The sequence below is a fragment of the Lutjanus erythropterus genome, chromosome 7 (genome assembly GCF_056507025.1).
Source record: "Lutjanus erythropterus isolate fLutEry1 chromosome 7, fLutEry1.hap2, whole genome shotgun sequence".
Lineage (NCBI taxonomy): Eukaryota > Metazoa > Chordata > Actinopteri > Lutjaniformes > Lutjanidae > Lutjanus > Lutjanus erythropterus.
In genome coordinates, this window is record NC_139323.1 from 39,914,267 (window position 1) to 39,934,314 (window position 20,048).

General features: G+C 40.8%; 1 protein-coding gene across 4 annotated transcripts in view; it reads right to left on the reverse strand.

The window, feature by feature from the left end:
• Positions 1 to 1,897: 1,897 nt before the first annotated feature.
• Positions 1,898 to 20,048, reverse strand: part of rfx2 (regulatory factor X, 2 (influences HLA class II expression)) — a 35,277-nt gene continuing 17,126 nt past the window's right edge. For 3 of the 4 annotated variants that reach the window (XM_084723750.1, XM_084723748.1, XM_084723751.1), the window contains 15 exons: positions 19,222 to 19,304; positions 17,289 to 17,559; positions 15,075 to 15,149; positions 13,947 to 14,128; positions 13,627 to 13,746; positions 11,254 to 11,375; positions 10,781 to 10,899; positions 7,314 to 7,426; positions 6,974 to 7,125; positions 6,057 to 6,154; positions 5,250 to 5,399; positions 4,865 to 5,073; positions 4,560 to 4,713; positions 4,422 to 4,464; positions 1,898 to 2,890 (listed from right to left, as the gene is read on the reverse strand). In XM_084723750.1, coding sequence (XP_084579876.1) covers positions 2,769 to 2,890; positions 4,422 to 4,464; positions 4,560 to 4,713; positions 4,865 to 5,073; positions 5,250 to 5,399; positions 6,057 to 6,154; positions 6,974 to 7,125; positions 7,314 to 7,426; positions 10,781 to 10,899; positions 11,254 to 11,375; positions 13,627 to 13,746; positions 13,947 to 14,128; positions 15,075 to 15,149; positions 17,289 to 17,559; positions 19,222 to 19,304 — 2,013 coding nt within the window. In that variant the 3' untranslated portion in view covers positions 1,898 to 2,768. The remainder of the gene's footprint in view (positions 2,891 to 4,421; positions 4,465 to 4,559; positions 4,714 to 4,864; positions 5,074 to 5,249; positions 5,400 to 6,056; positions 6,155 to 6,973; positions 7,126 to 7,313; positions 7,427 to 10,780; positions 10,900 to 11,253; positions 11,376 to 13,626; positions 13,747 to 13,946; positions 14,129 to 15,074; positions 15,150 to 17,288; positions 17,560 to 19,221; positions 19,305 to 20,048) is intronic. The other variant, XM_084723749.1, reaches the window with a different exon arrangement.

Below are 20,048 nucleotides of genomic sequence, written 5' to 3' on the forward strand. Positions count from 1 at the left end.
TTATTACACATTGTGACCAAGTACAAAATACAGCTGAACTATGCAGTTTATTACAGACCGTCATCTGTCCTTAGGCTAGTTAAAGTGTAGTCAAGAACAGGTTTAAAAATGCACAAAAATAAGGGTTCAGTATAACTTGTAAGAAGAACCAAATCTAGTTCAATAATAAAAAATAATCCTCCGCCAAAAATCTAAAACAGCCTTACAAAACATTACAAAGTACACACAGAAATAACTTTTTTTTCCCAAAGCACTTGAAGGCAAATTACTGTGACAGGCACAAGTTACAAAAAGCCTTAAATAACTCAAGCTCAAGGATTCTCATCGCTACAACAAAATCATCCGAACGAGGGGGAAAATAAATCAACCGAACCAATTTTCAACACAAAGCTGATGTCAATCAAATCAGAATAGTTCATATAAATAGACATTTCTCTTGTGACAGTTTAATAGCTTACTCGGGCGCCGTGGCACCGCGGGAATAATCGAGTTTTCATACATTGAACAATTGAGATTGGAAACAAATTTATCACACACGCCAGTCTAACCGATTACACATCAAAGCATTTTCTTCTGATACAAAGTGACCAACCAAAGTACAGTGTGAGGAGAGAGAGAGATTAGGCAAAGACTGAAGGCCACAGAGCACACACACGTTCTACATCATACAAAGATATATATATTTATATAATTTATTATGGACAAATTCCCCAAATAACACACTGTATTTATTTCTCTATCTAATTCAAACATAAGACTTTAATCTGAGTAACAGCATGAGGTCAAAGTATCTGAAGTCGGGGGGAGCACGAGAGAGAGAGAGAGAGAGAGAGAGAGAGAGAGAGAGAGAGAGAGAGAGATCCTCTTTCTGTGTTCAGAGTTTTGGTTTTACAGGTCCAACCGCTCGAACATGTATTGATTTATCTTCCTCAGATGAAATGTACAACCACTTTTTATTGATCAGGAAATGAGGCAGACCAGATTCCAGTTTTTAACGCCTCATCTCCATTCGGTCGATTAGTCTGGATTTATTCTCAGCGCCGTGGCAGCTGAGTTAAAGGGACAGTCTGGAGTTCTGTGAGGTTCTGATGGATAGTCGGTGTGTTTCCTGCAGTGGATGGCAGTCAGGATGCCCTCCTGTTTAAAGGAACAGCAGGTGTACTGATGTCAGGAACTAAGCCATGAACTGTCAAATGTATTTTAGAAACCTAAAAAATCAATATCATTTTAAGTGAACTCTATATTTAGAACATTTCCACTACTTTACTTTGCTGAAACTTTACTGATCTACTGTGTGTTATCTGAGCAGAGCCTGGTTGGTTGGGCTGTGACTAATGACTAATCATTTCTTCAATTAATCGATCAGTTGTTTGGTCCATAAAATGTAAGAAAATGTTAATCACTATTTTGTTTTGTTTATTTTGTTTTGTCCACAACCCAAAGATATTCACTTTACTGTCACAGAAAAGTTAAGAAACCAGAAAATATTCATATTTGAGAGGATGACTTCTGAAAACTGAGGGGTTTTTACTCCGTTAAAAATGGCTTAAAACAATTAATTGATAGTTAGCAGTTAATTTAACAATTGGAAACAAAAGACAAACTGTCAAATTATTTTAAATATAGCATACACTTGAAATTATATTTTTTAAGCGTTTAAAATAAATTTTGCTGCTGAGCCTGACCAAAGCAGTACACACTGCTGCTTCTCCAAACTTCTGTGGGTAACACACTGACTGTCAATAAACGCCTCATACAACCCCACTTCAAAAACATCCAAACTACTCCTTTAACTACAGGTCTGCACGTAGGATTCATCCTTCCAGCGCAGGGAGGAACCATCGTTTGTGGAGAACTATTTACACGAGCAGAAAGAGGACCGGGAGACACAAACCGCAACAGTGGCTACATTTGTTTAATACTTGCCTCATGTGATCTGAGCCGAACGGAGCACAGCATAGAAATCTATTGAGGTAAACAAACCAACGTCTTACACAGGTAACGTACTGAGGTCCCTGCCTTCCTGACTACTGCGACACTACGAGGCCCTACAGAGCCACGACTATGGCTAAGCTGGTGGGAACGACTGAGGGAAAGAAAGGTCCTTTGGGTCAATAGGTTGCATGTTATTTTTGTCTTTTTTGTGTGTGTGTGTGTGTGTGTGTGTTTGCTGCGAGCTGCAGCAGAGGCAACAAGGAGAGTATACACACCTACACCTAATCAATGTCAAAGGTGCTTTGAATGTCTGAGGTTTGGAGACGATACATTCATACTGCGGTAGAGGCACAGCTGAGGGACAGATAGACATCTGTAGTGGTGGTTTCAAAGTTAGCGATCTAAGGCACTCAAATGACACTATGGCACAGCTAGTTAAAATGTAAAAAAAAAAACCAGAGAGAAGAAGAAGAATCACATAAACACCACACGCCACCACTCCAAGTTACACATCCAATAAAAAGGTACTGCACAAAGTCATTCACAGTTGCAACAAAAACGGAAAGAAAAAAATCAGACCTGTGTTACACCCCTGTGAGTAAATAAAAACAGACGCGTGAGCTTCCCGGGAGAAAGATTACCGTCCTTAGAAACACTAGAGAGGGGAGGACTGACTGCTACTTTCTTCTCTATGTACATTGCACACGCTCACTGCAGGAGGACGCGGTGTGCTCGCTGCGTCCTCAAAGGGCCCCAAAAGCCACTTCAGGGTTTTTTTATGGAGAGATGCTGGTCCTCGGTGGCGTTCAGTCCGGCCCCCGTTCAGACCCGACTCACATCTCCTGCAGAGGGTGGCTCATTTCAATCCTCTCCCTCTTCACGGCCGGTTCATTTGGCCCTCTGGACGCATCAGCATCACTGCCCAGGTCGCTCATCTCATCAGAGAAGGACGCGTCTAGTGACAGAGGGAGAGAGAGACTGTTAAAATCCAGACAGCACACGGGGAGCAGAGAATGTGAGACGACACGAGCCAGAGGACAAATACAGACGAGTTTAAAGCTGAAATATAAACATATGCCCCCAATATAAAGGTCAAAATAAGGACTTCTTGGCAATGGATCCTCTTTGTTTTTTTGGTCTTTTATGCTTTTAATTTGTAGGACAGCTGAAGATATGGCAGGAAACGAAGAGAGAGTGAGGGAAATGACATGCAGCAAAGAGTCAAACTTTTCCATAATGTTCCCCCTTGTAAAAACTTTCAGCCATTTACTGCTCCGACCAGATCAAAACATTTTATAGAGATTAAAAAAACAACATAAAGAGGTCCAATACACCGCTGTGCCATCAGTAAATCCCAGTGAAACATATTCATCCTGATACTGACAATATTTTGTTGGCTTCTACAGTACTACTTCTGAAAACTTCAGCACATAAAGGACTCGTGCTCTGAGCCACCTGAGAAGCTCCAGTTCTGATAACCACAGGACATCATGTTCGTTTTCCAGCACAACAGAGCGCTAAAGATGCTCAGTCAGACTGAGGCGACAGTAAAGATATCAAAGCTCAAAATATTCTCTTGCAGAGGACCATTAGTGTTAGAAACAAGTCTGAGGAAGGAGTCCTAAAACCTGGAAATCAGTTGGTGTTTCTGCACCTCTGGTTCCTTCATCTTAGAGTCGGTGTTTTTGTTTTTATGGGTCGCTGTCTGAAATAAGGTCTGTGGTTAAAACAAGATTAAGAGAGTTTCACATTTTGTTCTACAACATAAAATGCATCAGTAAATTCCTTACCTGTGAATTTGGAACCTTTTATGTATCATAAAAAAGGTGATTGCTAACAAGTGGATAAATGAGACCACAGAGGTTGACATCAACTTTTAAGTATCAGAAACTTTTGTTTGCCATAAAGTTTATTTTCTGCACTAATTCAAAATCTGATGCAAAAATCCTACTGACATTAAAGAGTGATGCTAACTTAAATGTCATCCCTGCAGCGCTCTATATAGTTTACATTTTTAAAATGGACTCAGTAATTTCATTAGACTCCTGGACTTGAGGTTTTTAGCAAACATTACTCGAACCAGGGAAGGTTGTGTATATTCTGGAAACTATTTTCAGCTGCAGTTTAATTTCCAGCAGCTGGATGTTGAATGTGGGATTGACTCAAAATCAACTGCAGTGCTCGTCTCCATCATTCTGAAGTAAGAGCAACTATCTGGCTCAGTGTTTAGTTTTTTAGAGTTTTTGTAAAATAATGGAGCTCCATAAAAAAAAGAATAAGATTTATCAGGTGTTTGCTACACAGACAAGACTTTTAATTTAATGTGGATTAATGTGTTTGGTGCCATACAAGTTTGTTTTTGTCTTTTCATGTTTTTTGTTTGTTTCACCAGACAGACTCCTTCAACCTTGTTTTTAAACCCAGAGCCACTTAGCGAGGACATAACCAGACTAATATCAAAACTAGGATGTAAATAATAATCTTACCTTTTTCCATGAGTGATGGCATCATAGAGCTCAGGTCACTGAACTGTGATTCAAGGGACGAGAGAGCATTAGTCAAAAAAAAATATTTTCAACATAATATAAAGTATTTTGCCCAATTTGAATCATCTGTTTTCTTACCTCTCCCATGACGGCAATCGGAGTTTCTCCGGTGGCCTGAGCCACACGGTGTTCCACCAGGTAGAACATGTACTCGTCATACAAAAGGCGAATCAGGTGGAAAGAGCCAAAACTCGCTGCACTCCGCAGGGTCAGGTCTCTGATCACCATGGAGCTACAGGAAGGAAAGAAAATGGATCATCTATAAAATGCCAGTTGGCATCAGTGTCAGAAAGTTAAGTTAGCTTTTCCTGAAGATTACCAACAGACATCAGACTGATGCAGTGATTTTCAGTTTAAACGTCCTCGCTGCTCCCCCCTCATACCTGTAGAAAGACCATTTGAGCAGGAACTGGCGTGCAGCTTTAGGGAAACTCGGGCTGCCCTGATGAGGCTTCAGGACCTGAGAGACCACGTTGTCCAGCCAGGTGGCCCACTGGTCCAGAGAGCTCTGCTGCTGCAGGGTGACCTTAAAGTCCTGCTCCAGACGCTGAACCACGCTCTCATCACACTGACACACCCATGACGCCTGCTCCTGTCAGACACAACAAACACACCCAAACACATTCAGCGAGGAACCGCAGCGCACAGCCAGAGATGGAAAACAGAGAGAGCCGAGGGGAACGGTCTGCCGCCGGCGCAACGTGACATTTGACATTTTAGCAAGAAGTCTGGATGTGAAATAAACAGGAAGCTGTCAGACGAGTTTACCTGGACGTTAGCAAAGTCCACCCGGTTGAGGTCAGAGAGCATCTGGTTGATCTGGGAGGTGTTCTGCAGGACGGCGCGGGCTGCCTGAGCCAGGTGGTTCAGACTGGTGTAACGTCTCAGCGTCTGGGCGAAGGCACTGACCACTGCCACCTACACCACAGAGACAGAACAAAAGAATGACTGATCCTGAAATTATACGTTTCATTATTATAACCAAATTATGTCAGACTCATGCAACCATTTTGAGTTTCTAGGGATCACAGTGATTCCTGACTGGACAGAGCAGCAGTTTATATAGACAGTGTTCTTTTTGTCTGCATTTTTCTGATGAGACGCACACTCTCTAATTTTTCATCTCTTCTTTTTCTGTCAAAGTTTTTCTTTTTTAAACTACTTGTTAGCCACAGTTAACATTTAGAGACATCTTTCATCTCATCTTAGCCATCACAGAAATTTACTAAAATAAACATCTGATGCATTTTCAATCAAATCCCTGCTGTATATTTTATCTACATAACAACAAATGACTTTTAATGCATAGATCCAATCAAATTCAGCGTCACTGAAGAGGTGGCAGGGACTGCCCACACTAACATACAACACTCATGGACCACAAACCAGCCAGATGAGATAATTACAGCTAACTGCAGAGGCTGGAAATGTAAGAAAATGTGACACATTTAATGATCTGTGAGTTATTAACATACATACATACATATTTAGATATAATTCACATAATTTATGTGCACATACAGTCTAGATAAGAGCTGCTGAAATGAAAAGGGGGATCAGAGGCTTTGTTGTTACCTTGGTGCGGATAATCTCTTGAGGAAAGTTGGTCATGGCGTTGGTCAGCCAGCCCTCCAGACTCTTGGCAAAGTTTCGGATGGCCTGAGTGAGAGTGCCTGAAGAAACGGAACAGCCTGGATTACAAGCTGACTGCATGACTACAACTTCAACAACACACTGAGCATCATGAGTAGAGTGTTAAACACAACCTACTGAAATACAGAAGATTCAAACAGTTCTGGAACAAAATAAACAGCAAAATCCTCTGAGTGTCTGTCAAGGACGGTAATCAAGAGACAGTTCAAGTTGAAAACTTGTAGGAATCATACGTCACTGAGCTTTTCTTATTCCTCTTTTCAACGCTGGCGAGTTCTTCTTACATTAATCTCATGAGTCTACGCTGCTGGAAAACTGCAGCAAGAAGGAGTCCTCACTTTCTGTGTTCAGACTCAGATAATCAAACTGTTGCTTTAAGGCCAAAAATATTGGTGTCAGTGAATTACTGAAGATGCAAAAAGGTAATACTGGGACGATTCGATTGTACTGGCATCATCGTCAGTGTGTGTCAATAGTAATTACAGAGCACTATTTCATAGCAGGGCTTCAATTAACGCTTATTTTCATCATCGATTAATCTGTCGATTCTTTTGTCAATTTATTGATCAGTTGTTTGGTCTGTGTGTCCAAAAAGGGGTGAAAAATGTCAATCAGTGTTTCCTAAAGCCAGAGACGACGTCCTGTTTACAGTCACTGACCACTAAGGAAACCAAAATATTTTTCACATTTGAGAAGCTGGAATCAGAGAATTTTCTTTAAAAATTACTCAAAACAATAAATTGATTATCAAAATAGTTGGTGATTAATTTAATTAATGGTTGCAGCTGTACTTCATAGTTTCTTATTACGATAATCATAATAAATAAAAAACTACTGACTGGGAACAGGACGCAGCACGTCAGGGATGAGGATCTCCACCAGAGCCTGGTAGAGGATGTGATCACAGCTCCTCATCCATAGTCTGACCGGTTCATATTTACACAGAGCCACCAGCTTCTCTCTGGGGATCACACCTTCCAGGTCTTCATCACTGCTCACAGAGAGGAGGAAGAAAAATACCCAAACTGTCAATAAACCAGTTCAAAACTCAGCAGACTGTCAGGCAAAAAGGTTCTGGGTTTTGACAAACTGTTAAAATGGATTATTTAATTTAGCTCAGACTTAATGTAAGTGTAAAAGGTAGCAGCTTTCTTTCTTTCTTTTCCTGTTTGATCTGACCTGTTGGGGATGGTGGTATTTCCGTCACTAGATGGCGGTGTTGAATACCAAAAGGTCTGCCAGAGTTTCTCGATGAAGTGGAACTGGAGGTTCATCACCACATCCAAAGTAGCCTGCAGGAGAGCGGCGAGGGAGGGAGGTGGGGGGGAGGGGGAGAGAATGAAGGGGAGGGAAGAGAGGAGGGAAAAGAGAGGGAGGAGGGGTGGGGGTGGGGGGGACAAAACATACAGAGCTGAGCCATGGTAACCAGACACACAACAAAGTTTCTGCAGGCAGGCAGGCAGGCAGGCAGGCAGGCAGGCAGCCTCTCGCTCACTCCGGGCCCTCCTGGTTAGACAATGAGCCAGCTTAAACACAGCTCCCTGCACATTAATCATCAGGAGGATCCTAAAGGCCACGTTTAGGCTTCATCTGGAGGGTTTTTTACTTGATTTCACTCAGGTTTTTTTTATTCTTTGTCGCCTTTATAAAGCAGATTAGTCTCATAGATTTATGTGCGCATTCGCCTCCTTTTAGTGGCGAGGCGCTGACCTGAACTAACCCATGTACTTCCTCTTTCCTGTTCATATGTATGAGGCTCTTAGAAAGCAGAGTATGTAGCAGAGTACAAGTGAGCACAGCAAGAACGTAAAAAGGAAGCAGTGAGTTAGTGATCTAAACTGATAGACTACAGAAAAATCCTAATCTAGTTCTAAAAAAAGAGAGTGAAAAGGTCAAGTCTTAACCAAACTATATCAAAGTAAAAGATAAAAACCATCACTGTGAAAGTTGTTTAGGAGATTCAGGCACAGGAGTTGGAGGTCAAACTCTTTTGTTTTTGCTTTCTTCAGGACATCTCTGCATCGAGCGTCTACAAGCGCACGATTTATGCCGTGCCCAGAGATTCTCCCCTTTCTCTATCTGGCAGGACATGCACTTGCCGCTGGATCTTGTTACACAGCAGTGTAGACTTCAATCACATGATATGTTTTTGCTTCCTCTCAAGCCGTTGCCATGGCAACCTTGTTTACGGTTGCCCCGAGCAACAGGTCAAACACAGAACTCCAAAACAAAAAGGAGAATTCCCCCATTCCCTCTAAACAAGAGCGTTTTGCCTCCACACTGTTTTTTTTTTTTTTTGTTCGCCACACAGGAAAAACAGCATGCCTTAAAAAAAAAAAGGAAAAAAAAGTGTGGAGGAGAAATAACACATGTTCCCGTGCACGATCACATACAGACAGACGAGCGGCCTGCGGCAGAAATTCTCGAGTATTAACCCCTTACATCTGTGAACACGACAAATACTGCGGTTTAAAGTGTGATTTATGACCCTCAAAGTTTTATTTAACACCTAATCATTTGTGGTTAAACATTAATTGGATGGCATGGCTGATACCAGAATATTTGGCTGTTACCATGACATTAATAAATACATGCCTGACAGTGCACACAAATCTGTTTACAGCCCCGATCAAAAAAGAGACTGCAGGAAAGTAAAGTAAGAAATAAGATATGGTTTTAAGACAACTTGTTACCTTTATTTGTGCTCTAACTTTAAATGATGTCAATAAAAGTCTTGGCTAATATGTTAACAGGTCACTGTTGGCTCACAAGAAGTAGGGAAAAAAAGTGAAATGCATAAACATTAAACACACGGCGGCAATGAGAGCTGTGAGAGTGACAGAAATGCGCTGGCAGACAAAGACAGGAGCCCATGTGCCTGTCCACAGACAAGGCAACACAAAGGCCCAAGGGGAGGCCACCACAAAGACACCAAGATGTCCACCCAGCGCGCTGAAAGGTTAATTGGCATGTCTTGAAAGCTGCACAGAGATGAAAAGACGGCTGGAACAAAGGGAGCGTGGTGAGACTGGACAAGGGGAGGGCAGGGATAATATGATAAAGCCAGAGCTGCGCTGCTTTAATCACAGCCCCGCTCCTGCCTGTAAAGCCCCAAATTTTAATGTTCAATATTATTTCTGCTCTTCTTATTGCCAACACATTTCATGGTGGGGGGGGGTTGGGGGGGGGTATTCTTCTGCCTACTCTAATTCATGGTCTGACCAAGAGGCTATGAATTAAGCTCTGCATCCTGCGAAATGTCATTACGCAACACAGCATTTCTTCAGTTCTTCACAGTCAAAGCTGGACACCTGTTGACTGGAACAGTCTGCTTCTATTGTGCCTCCTGTTTCAGCATGTATCTGCCCTATTTTATCAAATCACCCTAGTTAGGCTGGAATCACTCTGTTTCTCATTGTTAAGAAATTCCACAAAACAAATCATGTTTTGGTCTGTAGTAAATTCTTAAACGTGTTTGTAGCACTCAGCCTCAAACTCATCTGACCCTCCTCAAACTAAGTAAATCTTTAAAAACAGATCAGAAATATATAGTTAGCTAAGTCATTGTCTTAACAGCTCTGCTATGTAATTCTAAGCAGATGTACTCATTCATTCATTTAACATTTATTTTAACTTGAAAATACATTGAAGTAGAGACCTCATTTACGAAGTAGCCAAGTAAGAAATAAACAAAGGCTCCAAGACACCAAGAAACAAATAAGATAACTTGGATAAAAGTGGTGATAAAAAGCAAAAACAATAAAAGCCACAACAATAAAACCTGAAGAATGAATGAAAACAAATAAAATTTAAAGCAAATGAATCAACTAAAACAGGAACAGCTGGCAGTCAAACAGTAAAACAGAAGTAAAGAGTGCATTTGTTGGAATTAATACAGAACTGACACACACACACACACACACACACACACACACACACACACACACACACACACACACACACACACACACACACACAGAAGGATCAATTCATTGTTGGTTTTGGTCTTGGGATTAGCTGATAATAAGAAAAATATCCATTAGCAGGTCAACAGCTCATTGTAAGATAATTAAATGTGTCAAATAGCAGAATACATTACATGTTATTATAATTTACAGTTTAATTAGTGCCATAAATAGTATCAGAGTTTTATTGTTACTGTGTCTTTATTTCCAGTCTGTCTGGGACTGATGTTAATCCACAGAGACTTTATTGTGACAGGCAGAATAGGTTTTTGTTTTTTGTTTTTTTATATAATGTATACTGCGACAAATCTGAAAATAATTCTGAAAAATCTCTGCTTCTCTACTTGAAAAACCTGACAATTTAACATCGCCCCTCTATATCAGTGTATGCTTTTTTATTTCTCCTCCTTTTCAAAACCTGGCAGCTACATTACCCACAATGCAACTTGATCGCAAAAAGTTAAGTCAGATGTTAGGGTGTGTTGTGCTAGTAGCACCTCCTGTAGCCTTGAGAGGCTAGCCTGAAGCAGAGATGAGGAGCCACAAAGGCCGATCCCGTTTAAACCTGCTCTATTTATATTCATATTCAAGCCTTTGCTCAAAATTTAAATGTTTGTTCAAATTTTCCAAAGGCAGTGGAAGGTATAATATAAAAAAGAGAGGTGCTGTGATGTGACGTACCTCGCAGTGGTCTCTGTAGAGAGTCTGCAGCTTCTTGATATCATTCATGTTGATGCGCTCCGGCAGAGGCTGGGTGCCAAAGTCAGGAGATGGAAATGGAGGCAAGGTGTGGGACGTATCTGCATGAGGTAAAAATGTAGACAGGTGTCAATCATTTCACTCACACAGACACACACACACACAGACACACACTCATGAATTCTAGAGACTACTGTATGGATGGATCAAAGTGTCTGTCAACACAGAAACACATCCTGTAATTGTTTCAACAAACAAGATGGCTGACAGTTAATTTTACACGTGTGTTACGTGCGTTTCTAACATGCGGTGGTGGCTGTATTAAATGATTCCACTCTTTCATTTCATAAAAAATGGGATCAGAAAAAAAATCCAAGACAGAAGCAGAAGTAATAAAAGTTTAAAATACTTTTATGTGTGAAACATTTGTGAACAGATGTTGTGGCAGGTCTTACCTATGTACTGCTGGTGGTGTTGACTCTGAGCAGCCACAGACTGCTCTGGAGTGCTGTTACAGTGCTGAGAGCTCCCACACAGGCTGTCAGACATCCCGTCCACCTTCTGTAGGGGTTTGAACCTATTCAGACAGCAGAGGACAGGACATGTGTGTCAGCTGGGTTGGAAAGAGCTGAGAATAAGAAATAATATTCATTTGAGGACTGGAAACTATGCAGGTTTTTATTCCAGTGAAAAAAAAAACTGTGAGATAACTCCCAACAGAGAAACACAGGCAGTGTGTTTAAAAGGAAAAAAAAAAATAGTAACAGTTTGCAGCATTTTCTGATTCTTCTCGTGGTTACATAATGTTTTGCCTTTTAGATATGTTTGACCCACTTTTGTTGGTGTGGAGTGAAACCCAATGAAAACACAACAGATCAGTGACCTATATACACAGGGCTGCACGATGCGGTAAAGTAGTGCAATTTTGCAATTTTTTGACTGAAATTATGATTGCGACATGCGATACAATTAGTGGGAATTATGATTTTTGCTATACAATAAACTATTAAACTATTAAATCAACTAATAAAATTACTTTATTATGATGCTGATTTCTCACTCATTCACACACACACACACACACACACACACACACACACACACACACACACACGGTGGTCTTAAATAGCGTCACCATTGTACATTTTGCTTTACCATCATAGAGTAACTTAAAACCAGACAAAAACAGTTTTGCACTACCCTCTCTGTCAAGTCTATGTCACCTCTGACAGTGTGCGTTGTACCTGTAGTCACACCCAACAGTGATGTCATGGTGTATACACTTCTACATCACTGCATCACGGTGAGAAGTTAAACCACTGAGGTCTCCAAAAACAAGATATGTAGGAGTGGACATACATTCCAGGGTTCAATGTTAACCAGGCCTGATGACCTGTGGCTACTAAAGTTACTCCGTGGCCACCAAATATTGCATGTAGGTAGCCCCCTGTGGCCACCAAGTTATAACCCCATACTGCAAGCCTTCACCAACTCTATGTTACAGTTCCACAAACATCCCGTCTCCTTCACAACCTTTAGTTCAATATTCTACGAAAACAGCGAGCTGTACTCGTCACTGGCTAGCTACAGAGATGTTGAGGCTACTGACGTCCAGGTTTACTAACCGGACTCAAACTGATAATGCGATCCTTACAGAAGAAATAAGTTAGACTATGAAAAAACAAAACGGCAACAAAAGTTAAGGAGTTAATGGAAGCAGGAGTTTTAGTGGCAAGAACATGACATATCTAAAGTTGTAATGTTCTGTGGTGTCACCAACTTCCTCAACTAGCTGAGAAGTTGTTTTTCTTTAGAAGCAATGCTTTCAGATAATACTGCATCACAACTCATGGGAGAAGTGAACAACTTGCATGTAAGTATCTATCCTTGCATTTAAACCTTTGCTACCAATCCTCTATGAAAATTACTCAAAACAGAATGTACAGAAAAGTATTTATGTGCCACAATATCTGCAGTTGGTACCAACATTTTGCAACAAGTCACTGAATGAAGCTCTGCTTCCATAAAAAAAACATTAGTACACTGGCAGCAGTGAAGATGGGCGAGGAAAAAACATTAGGTAACCATGAAAGAAAATGAAAAGGGCAAGGAACGGAGACAAAGAACTTTCAGAGGAAAAGGGGAGTGGATGACGGAAAAAAAGATAAGGCACTGTGAGCAGCGGAGCATGGGCAATGACAGTGAGACAGCTACCACAGGGTAAATGTCATAAATAGTAAAATTTGATTAACACATGATTTTCTAGGCCTGTATCCAACTCAGAAGTCAAACCAGATTTTGCTCTTCAGTATAAAGATACAAGATACAACTATTTGTTTTCAGTTCAGGACCACACTGAACTGTTAGATCAGCCTACATCAGTCTCATTTTTTAGCCTACCTCACATTTTAAATCCTTTCTTTGTCTTCTGTGATGTGAAAACATCAGATTTTGACACAGTCAGAGAAAGTAAAAGTGTGTTTCCTGCTCATAGTTCAGGTATATAAAATCCTCCTACCGGACTGCTGATGTCGCTGTCAGTCACTGTGGACGACTGTGAGGAGGTGGCTGTGACATCACCTGGGTCAGAAGTGGTTTAGCCGACATGACTGACAGTCATCACGGGAGCAGAAAGCGTCGGAACAGGAGTTGCGTTGCCCTGCCTCATTCTGTCCTCCATTTCTATTACAGTTAGTTTTGTGCTTCGTGGTCATTTTGAGACTCGGTTTGCTAACTAACAAAATTGGATGCACTGAATGGACACTTTCTGAAATTTGTGACAAATGTGACAGAGAGACAAGTGGAAAGAAAAAGGAAGGAGTGCTGACCTCTGTTTCTGGTGGACTGGCTGCTGCCTCATGGCCATGTACTGGGTGTCTTCCTGCAGCCGGTTGAGCGGCGAGTCTGGCTTCACCCGGATGCCATAGTAATGATACTTAGAGTTGCCTCTGGTAGAGTCAGTGAGAGAAAAGCCAGAAACTAGTGAGGAGGAGAAGACTTGCCATCAGCATAATCACTATCATTATCCTCTTCCATCAGCAAGTATCCGATGCCTATAAGCACCATCATACTCGTCACATCTATAATGGTTACATGATTACTGTTATCAGAACCTTCAGCATCAGCAACAACCTCTTCCTGTTTGTACCTGGTGCCGAGGCGCCGCGTCCTCAGGCCCATGAAGACAGAGCGGATGAGCTTGCCGAAGGAGGCTGCGTTGACTGGATCCAGTTTCTGTTCCTGACAGTGCCGCAAGTAATGGTTATAGAGGGAGCACCGGGGCAGGCTCACTCCCTCGGCCGTCTCATAGTTGTCCAGCAGCCACTGCAACTAAAAACACATAGAGAAGGACACAGTTGCACAATCGGTGAGAACCGACAGACAAACTCTGCTCTGTGACAGTCACCTGGCCAGAAATGAAGAGGAGCAGTGCATCGGATTAACATATCAAAAGACAGATAACACACACACACACACATCACATGACCACCTATTTTAGGAGGTTAAACACCAAAGAGACCACTGCACTCCCACTGTGGCTGGCTACCTTTAGGCTGATATTTTTGGACTGAAGCAGTAAATGACGACAGCATAGAGAATGGCTGATTGAGAGAACACTCAAACATCTGAAGTGCTATTTATTCTATCAGACAAATCTCCAAGACAGTCAATACTAAAGAGGACACAGTCATAGCTCTGTAACAGCGCAATCATAAAGAATTTGCATAAAAAGCTTAAACTCCCAATTTGCAAAGTAGATACTTTGAATATTATTCATACAAATGATGAAGAGATTGTGATATGACAGCTGAGGTCAAGAGTTGGAATGTAGTGAAAGCATTTAAACCACAAATTTACCCTATGAGAAAAAGTCTGGACAGAAATGTTACATGAATCTTATTTAAATATCATTATAATTGAGTGACAGCCTCCCAACAAGAGGAAAAGTTTATCTGCAATATGATTTTGTGATACTGAGTGCATGTCTTGGTGTATTTAGACATGAAATCTTGAAAAATCAATCAACTTAAATTCATGCAGATCATTAAGAAATATATGCAAGATGCATTTTTAAGCAAAAAGTGACAGCAAATGCAAGTTCAGATCAAGGACGAGACAATAAAGCGTGTCAGTGGGACAGTGCAGAAGGTGAGTAAAGCTAGCAGTAGGTAGTGTGTTCGACTTTGAAGAACACAAGTTGGACACACTGCCTAAAGGTTCAGCTTTTATTTTGTTTTGTTTTTTCCTTTTCAAAGAACGTTCCCGGTTGACTTACATGGCTGTTGAGCAGGCTGCTTTTGTGACTTGCAATTCCTTCAGACTTTTGGAGGTTTTCAATCGCCATTTCAAGCTAAAGAAATAAGAAGCATGCAAAAACAAAAAAGAAAAAAAAAGTGGACACAGAAGAGGGAGGAGGCAGGAGAGTGAGAGAGACAGAAAAAGAGAAGGGGACAGAGATAAGCAGGGGTATATGAAAAAAAACACACACACAAAAAAAACAGATAAAGGAAATAAGACTGTTAGCGGGCAGCCAGATCTCTGCATTTCCATTAAAATCAGTCAGTGTTGCAGCCAAATCCATTATTGGCTGACAAAAGCATGCAAATCAAGGGACTCATAGGGTTAAGCTGCTCAGTGAAGGCTTGCGGTCAGACACTCTAATGTATGCAAATAGGAACCACAAACAGGGGCACAGGTCACGTCAAGTTTGGGGACACTAGGTCAACAATTCCTACCCCCCGCCACTCAGCCCTGCATCCAAAAGTTATCAAACAATCTTTCATACTAACTTGGATAATGTTTGAAAAACTAAAAATAAGAGTGAGTTGTAACCATGACATGAGCAGTGCCATGGTATAAAACACACTGGCATATTATTCTGTCTTTGGACAACTAAAAATAATGGAGTCCAACTGGCGGGCAAAGTGAGTGACAAAACCAGGGACATTTTGTTGAGCTGTAGAAGAAAATCAAGTCAAAAAAGAAAAGATATGTGCTATTGCAGCCAAACTGGAGACACAGAAGAAAAGGAAAAAGAGGCAGGCAGTGTTCCAAGCCTTAAGAAGGCTCCCGAGGGCTCATGGCCAAATGGTAATGAGCCCCAGGGGTTGCTTTGTTTCACAGGGCGCTCAAGTGCCTGTGAAAACCTCTGAAACAAGGCAGTGCTGAATTATTTAAGCCAGTGTCCCGATTCTACAGGCTCTCTGCCCTGTATTGCTCTGCTCTCTGTGTGTTACTGCAGAGTCGGGAGGCCCCAACTCAGGTTGCCGTACACCCCGTGTGTGTGTGTGTCTCTCCCTGCCTTTCAGGCTTGTCCGGGAGCCCGGCCAGTCTGGACACCCGGCTCAGGTGGCAGTGATGACAGTTAGTGGCAGTGTGCATCTCACAACACAACACATGATAGTGGGGATCTAAGCAGTAGGGATGTACCAATGTATTAAATATTGTGACATCGCAATAAAAAAAATGCCTCAATACCGTGTATATGTATACTGTGACAATATATGGCTGCTTTTTAATTTTATAAAAGGACCTCTAGGAACTGTTGCACTGATTTTATTCTGCCAACTGTACATATATAATTCAAACAGTCATTGCAAAAGACAATTTGTGCCAATTTCTTGCACATGCCTGACCAGTATTTTTAGATTTTTGGAGTTGATGCTGATACCAATAGGGAGTAAAAAAAAATCATAATATTGATATATGAAATAATGTCCTTTATTTATGCAGGGAAATAGGCATTAATAACTATAAATTAAAAAAATAAGAACAACTTTAATTATGAAAAATGATCAAATATGCATGAAATTATGCCTATAACAGGAAAAAATAAAGATAAAAACAATCTGCATTAACATATATGCTGACAGTGATTTAGACCGATCTATCTGTACTAGGCCAATATCAGGCCAATAAATTGGCATATGACAATGTCTATAGTGAGAACATCACAATACATAATGATATCGTTGATAATGTCTTTATATACTTTCTTTTATACATTTTTTTTATGTATGTCATTGGATTTTAGTTACAAATTGGGTAATACTTTATGCCATTTTTCCTACCGTAAATCAGGCATAAGGTGATATTATAATAAACCCATCCTTCATTTTTACGCTCTCTGTCTGACACTTTCTAAAATACATATTTGTCAGTTGTAAGGCAGTTTAAATCACAACAGTTTGATGGTAGGGGGCTCAGTGGTCCGGCCGTCAGGCATCGGGATGGACGATTGGCCCAGCCCTAATTATATCCCTACTGCTCAGAAAGTCATGTTGTACTCAGAGTTAGTGATAATAATTTATTTACGTTCTTTTGAGAATAAAAAGTAGAATTTGAGGTGAGAAAAGATGACTGTATTCTGTCAGTTCCATGGGTTTTGATAAGTGCCCACCTCTGATTTACAGTTTGTTTGTTTTGCTGGCTCATTAATCCCACTCTACTGTAAATGTACTGCAGAAACATCGGTATGGGTGTTGCTCACCATAGCTGAGGAGGAACGTGACGAGTGTGATATGTGGTTACGGCTCCCCTCCATGCTCCCTCCATGAATCAGGTAGGTGCTTCCGCCGGAGATGATGTGGCTGCTGCCCACATCCATAGCGATGCCCACCATGCCATGAGGGGGCACCCCGCCACTGGCAGAGGAGACCACCGTAGTGACATGAGCTCCACCGGCCTGTGAGTCAAAGTAGGTTCCCCCACTGTTCTGCCCGTACAACTGAGCCTCAGGGTTGTAGGAGTAAGCCGTTCGGCTGGGGAAAGATCATTGGAATGAGCACGTAGTGATGTCTTTCCAAGATGATGCTAAGCAAAGTACATTTCATGACAACTGATGAACTTTAAGAGGCTGTGAGTAAGTTAAAGCGATAACTGGGTTTATTTAAAGAAGGGTTGTATGAGGTTCTTATCCATAGTGAGTGTATTATCTGCAATAGATGCTGGTCAGCACACCCCCACAGTGCACAGTTTGCAGCAGGAGTGCTATAGGAAACTATGTACTGCTATGGACAAGATCAACAGCAAAACATATTTTAACCACCTAAAAAAATATCATGCTATATTTAGGATATAGCCTTACCTTACCTTGCCGTCAGACAGTTCTTTCTGATGGGAAACCAGTGTCATATAAACCAAACCCTGCTCGCTCCAAGTCAACCAGATTCCACTGGAAAAATCTGTCGTTTTACTTTGCAGAACACAGGAGCTGCTGGTCTACCACTGTTTGTTGTTGTCCGTTTGTTGTTGTTTGTTTGTTTGTTTTAGTTTGACTTGGACTTTGGTGTTTCAAAAGGTTAATTCAGATTCACCACAGTCACACAAGAACACAAACAAACTAACCTATCAAGACAACGTTAGGCCAACAACTCCCATGTTCTGTGAGGTAAAATTTCTGTTTTTGCTAAAGGAGTCTAGTTGAGCAAGAGAGAGTGATATTTGGTTTTCTGTTGGAAAAGGCTGACTGATGGGAAAGTAAAGCACTAAAAATATTCTTAATATAGCATACATTTAAACCAACAGTATTTTTTTTAGAAGGGTCTTTTTTTAAGTGGCTAAATATGCTTTACTGCTTAGCTTCCATGCTTATACACAACTCTGCTTCTCCAAACTGGGGGCGCGTCAGCCACCGTCTACTGTAGATAATACACTGACTATGGATAAGTACTTCATACACTTGCAATTAAAACAAACTGAACTATCCCTTTAATGCCCATCTCTGATGATTATATCATATCATGATCATTATTATTATCTTCTTCTGATTTTCACTTCTTTGTGCAGGGGAATACAGCACTGCTGATACAGTTCATAATCCTGTCTACACAGACAATGTAACTGATGTCATCAAAATATTTGGCTAAGCTGAAGTCAAATCAAACATCAAACTGTGGGAAAGAAAATCACTGAGGCTTCCAGTTCGACGTTTTGATTAGAGCCACTTTAAAAGCAGTTGGGTGTTAAAATGATGAGAAAAGTGGTCTGGAAAGACTTATCTGCCATTAGGCTTTTCATCCAGCACCAATTTCATACATAATTCAAGATGACGTTGCATTTTGAGTGGAGCCAAGTATCATGTGCAGTTCTGTGTCTGTTTAAGTGGAAAAGCAGCGATGTCTTCCAGCGTTTTAGCATCTTATCATTACTAACACAGTGACAACTTTCAAATATGGTCAACTTTCTCAACAAAAAATGTTTTTTTATCCCACCAACAAGTCAATATTAAGGCTTAGATATACAAACTAAGTCTGAAGTATTAAAACTTTTTATAAAGTTAGAAATGGACTGGATTTTAATGCAATTGTGTGCATAACTGTGCTGAATTAATTTTCATTTCATAGTGTGCTTGAACTACATGATAAAACACATCATCACATCTTTCCCTTGTTATAATGGTGAAGTAATGTAACATTGCTTACATTGTTCCATTGGTGTAAACAGTCTCTCCACTTTCTCCTACATATTGGACCTGGGATGGGTAGACATGTTGCACCTGCTGCACCTACAAAGAGACAACAGGAAATCAAAGCAGGAAAAAGGAAAATCTTTATTTATACCTCCGTATTTGTACAAATTTCAGTCAGACTAAATTTGTAACAGTAACTGACTCTTAAATCATACAAGTACTGTGTAAAATGAAAATATTTCCTTGTGGGTTTAGGCATGTGCACACCTATTACAGTATGGACATTGAGTGCAGCAAAAACGTCTGTACACCCCTTGGTTTTTGCACCTATTTATCCAAAACAGAGCCCTGAAAAATATAATTTAACATTAGAAACATTGCCTACTGTATTCAGACCGACCCAGATTCTTCAGGTAGCGGTTCTATAATATTTGAAGTGTTAATGAGTTGGTTATTTCAAAAGGGGACAATGTTGGAGTGTAAAAATGCACATTTTCCCTGTAATTTAAAAACAAAGTTGAGGAAGTCATAATTGAAGTGATTTATAGACATACATGTAGTTTAATAAAGACAAAGTTGATCTGACAAACATCACAACTGATAATGAAGGCTATATTGAAGCATAAAAATGGTGAAAAGCAGGTAATGAACTGTCCATCTGCTGTTGGCTGATCTTGTGGCATGTGACATCACCCAGAAATATAATAACAAAGCCACAGTCACACATATGCAGGGGAACGGCCAACGCCTGCCAACACGAACGATTCACACATGTCTTTGCTATCAGTTGAGGCTGTGACTGTCACAAAGTCGCCAAGTTCACCAAACTGTAACCAGACT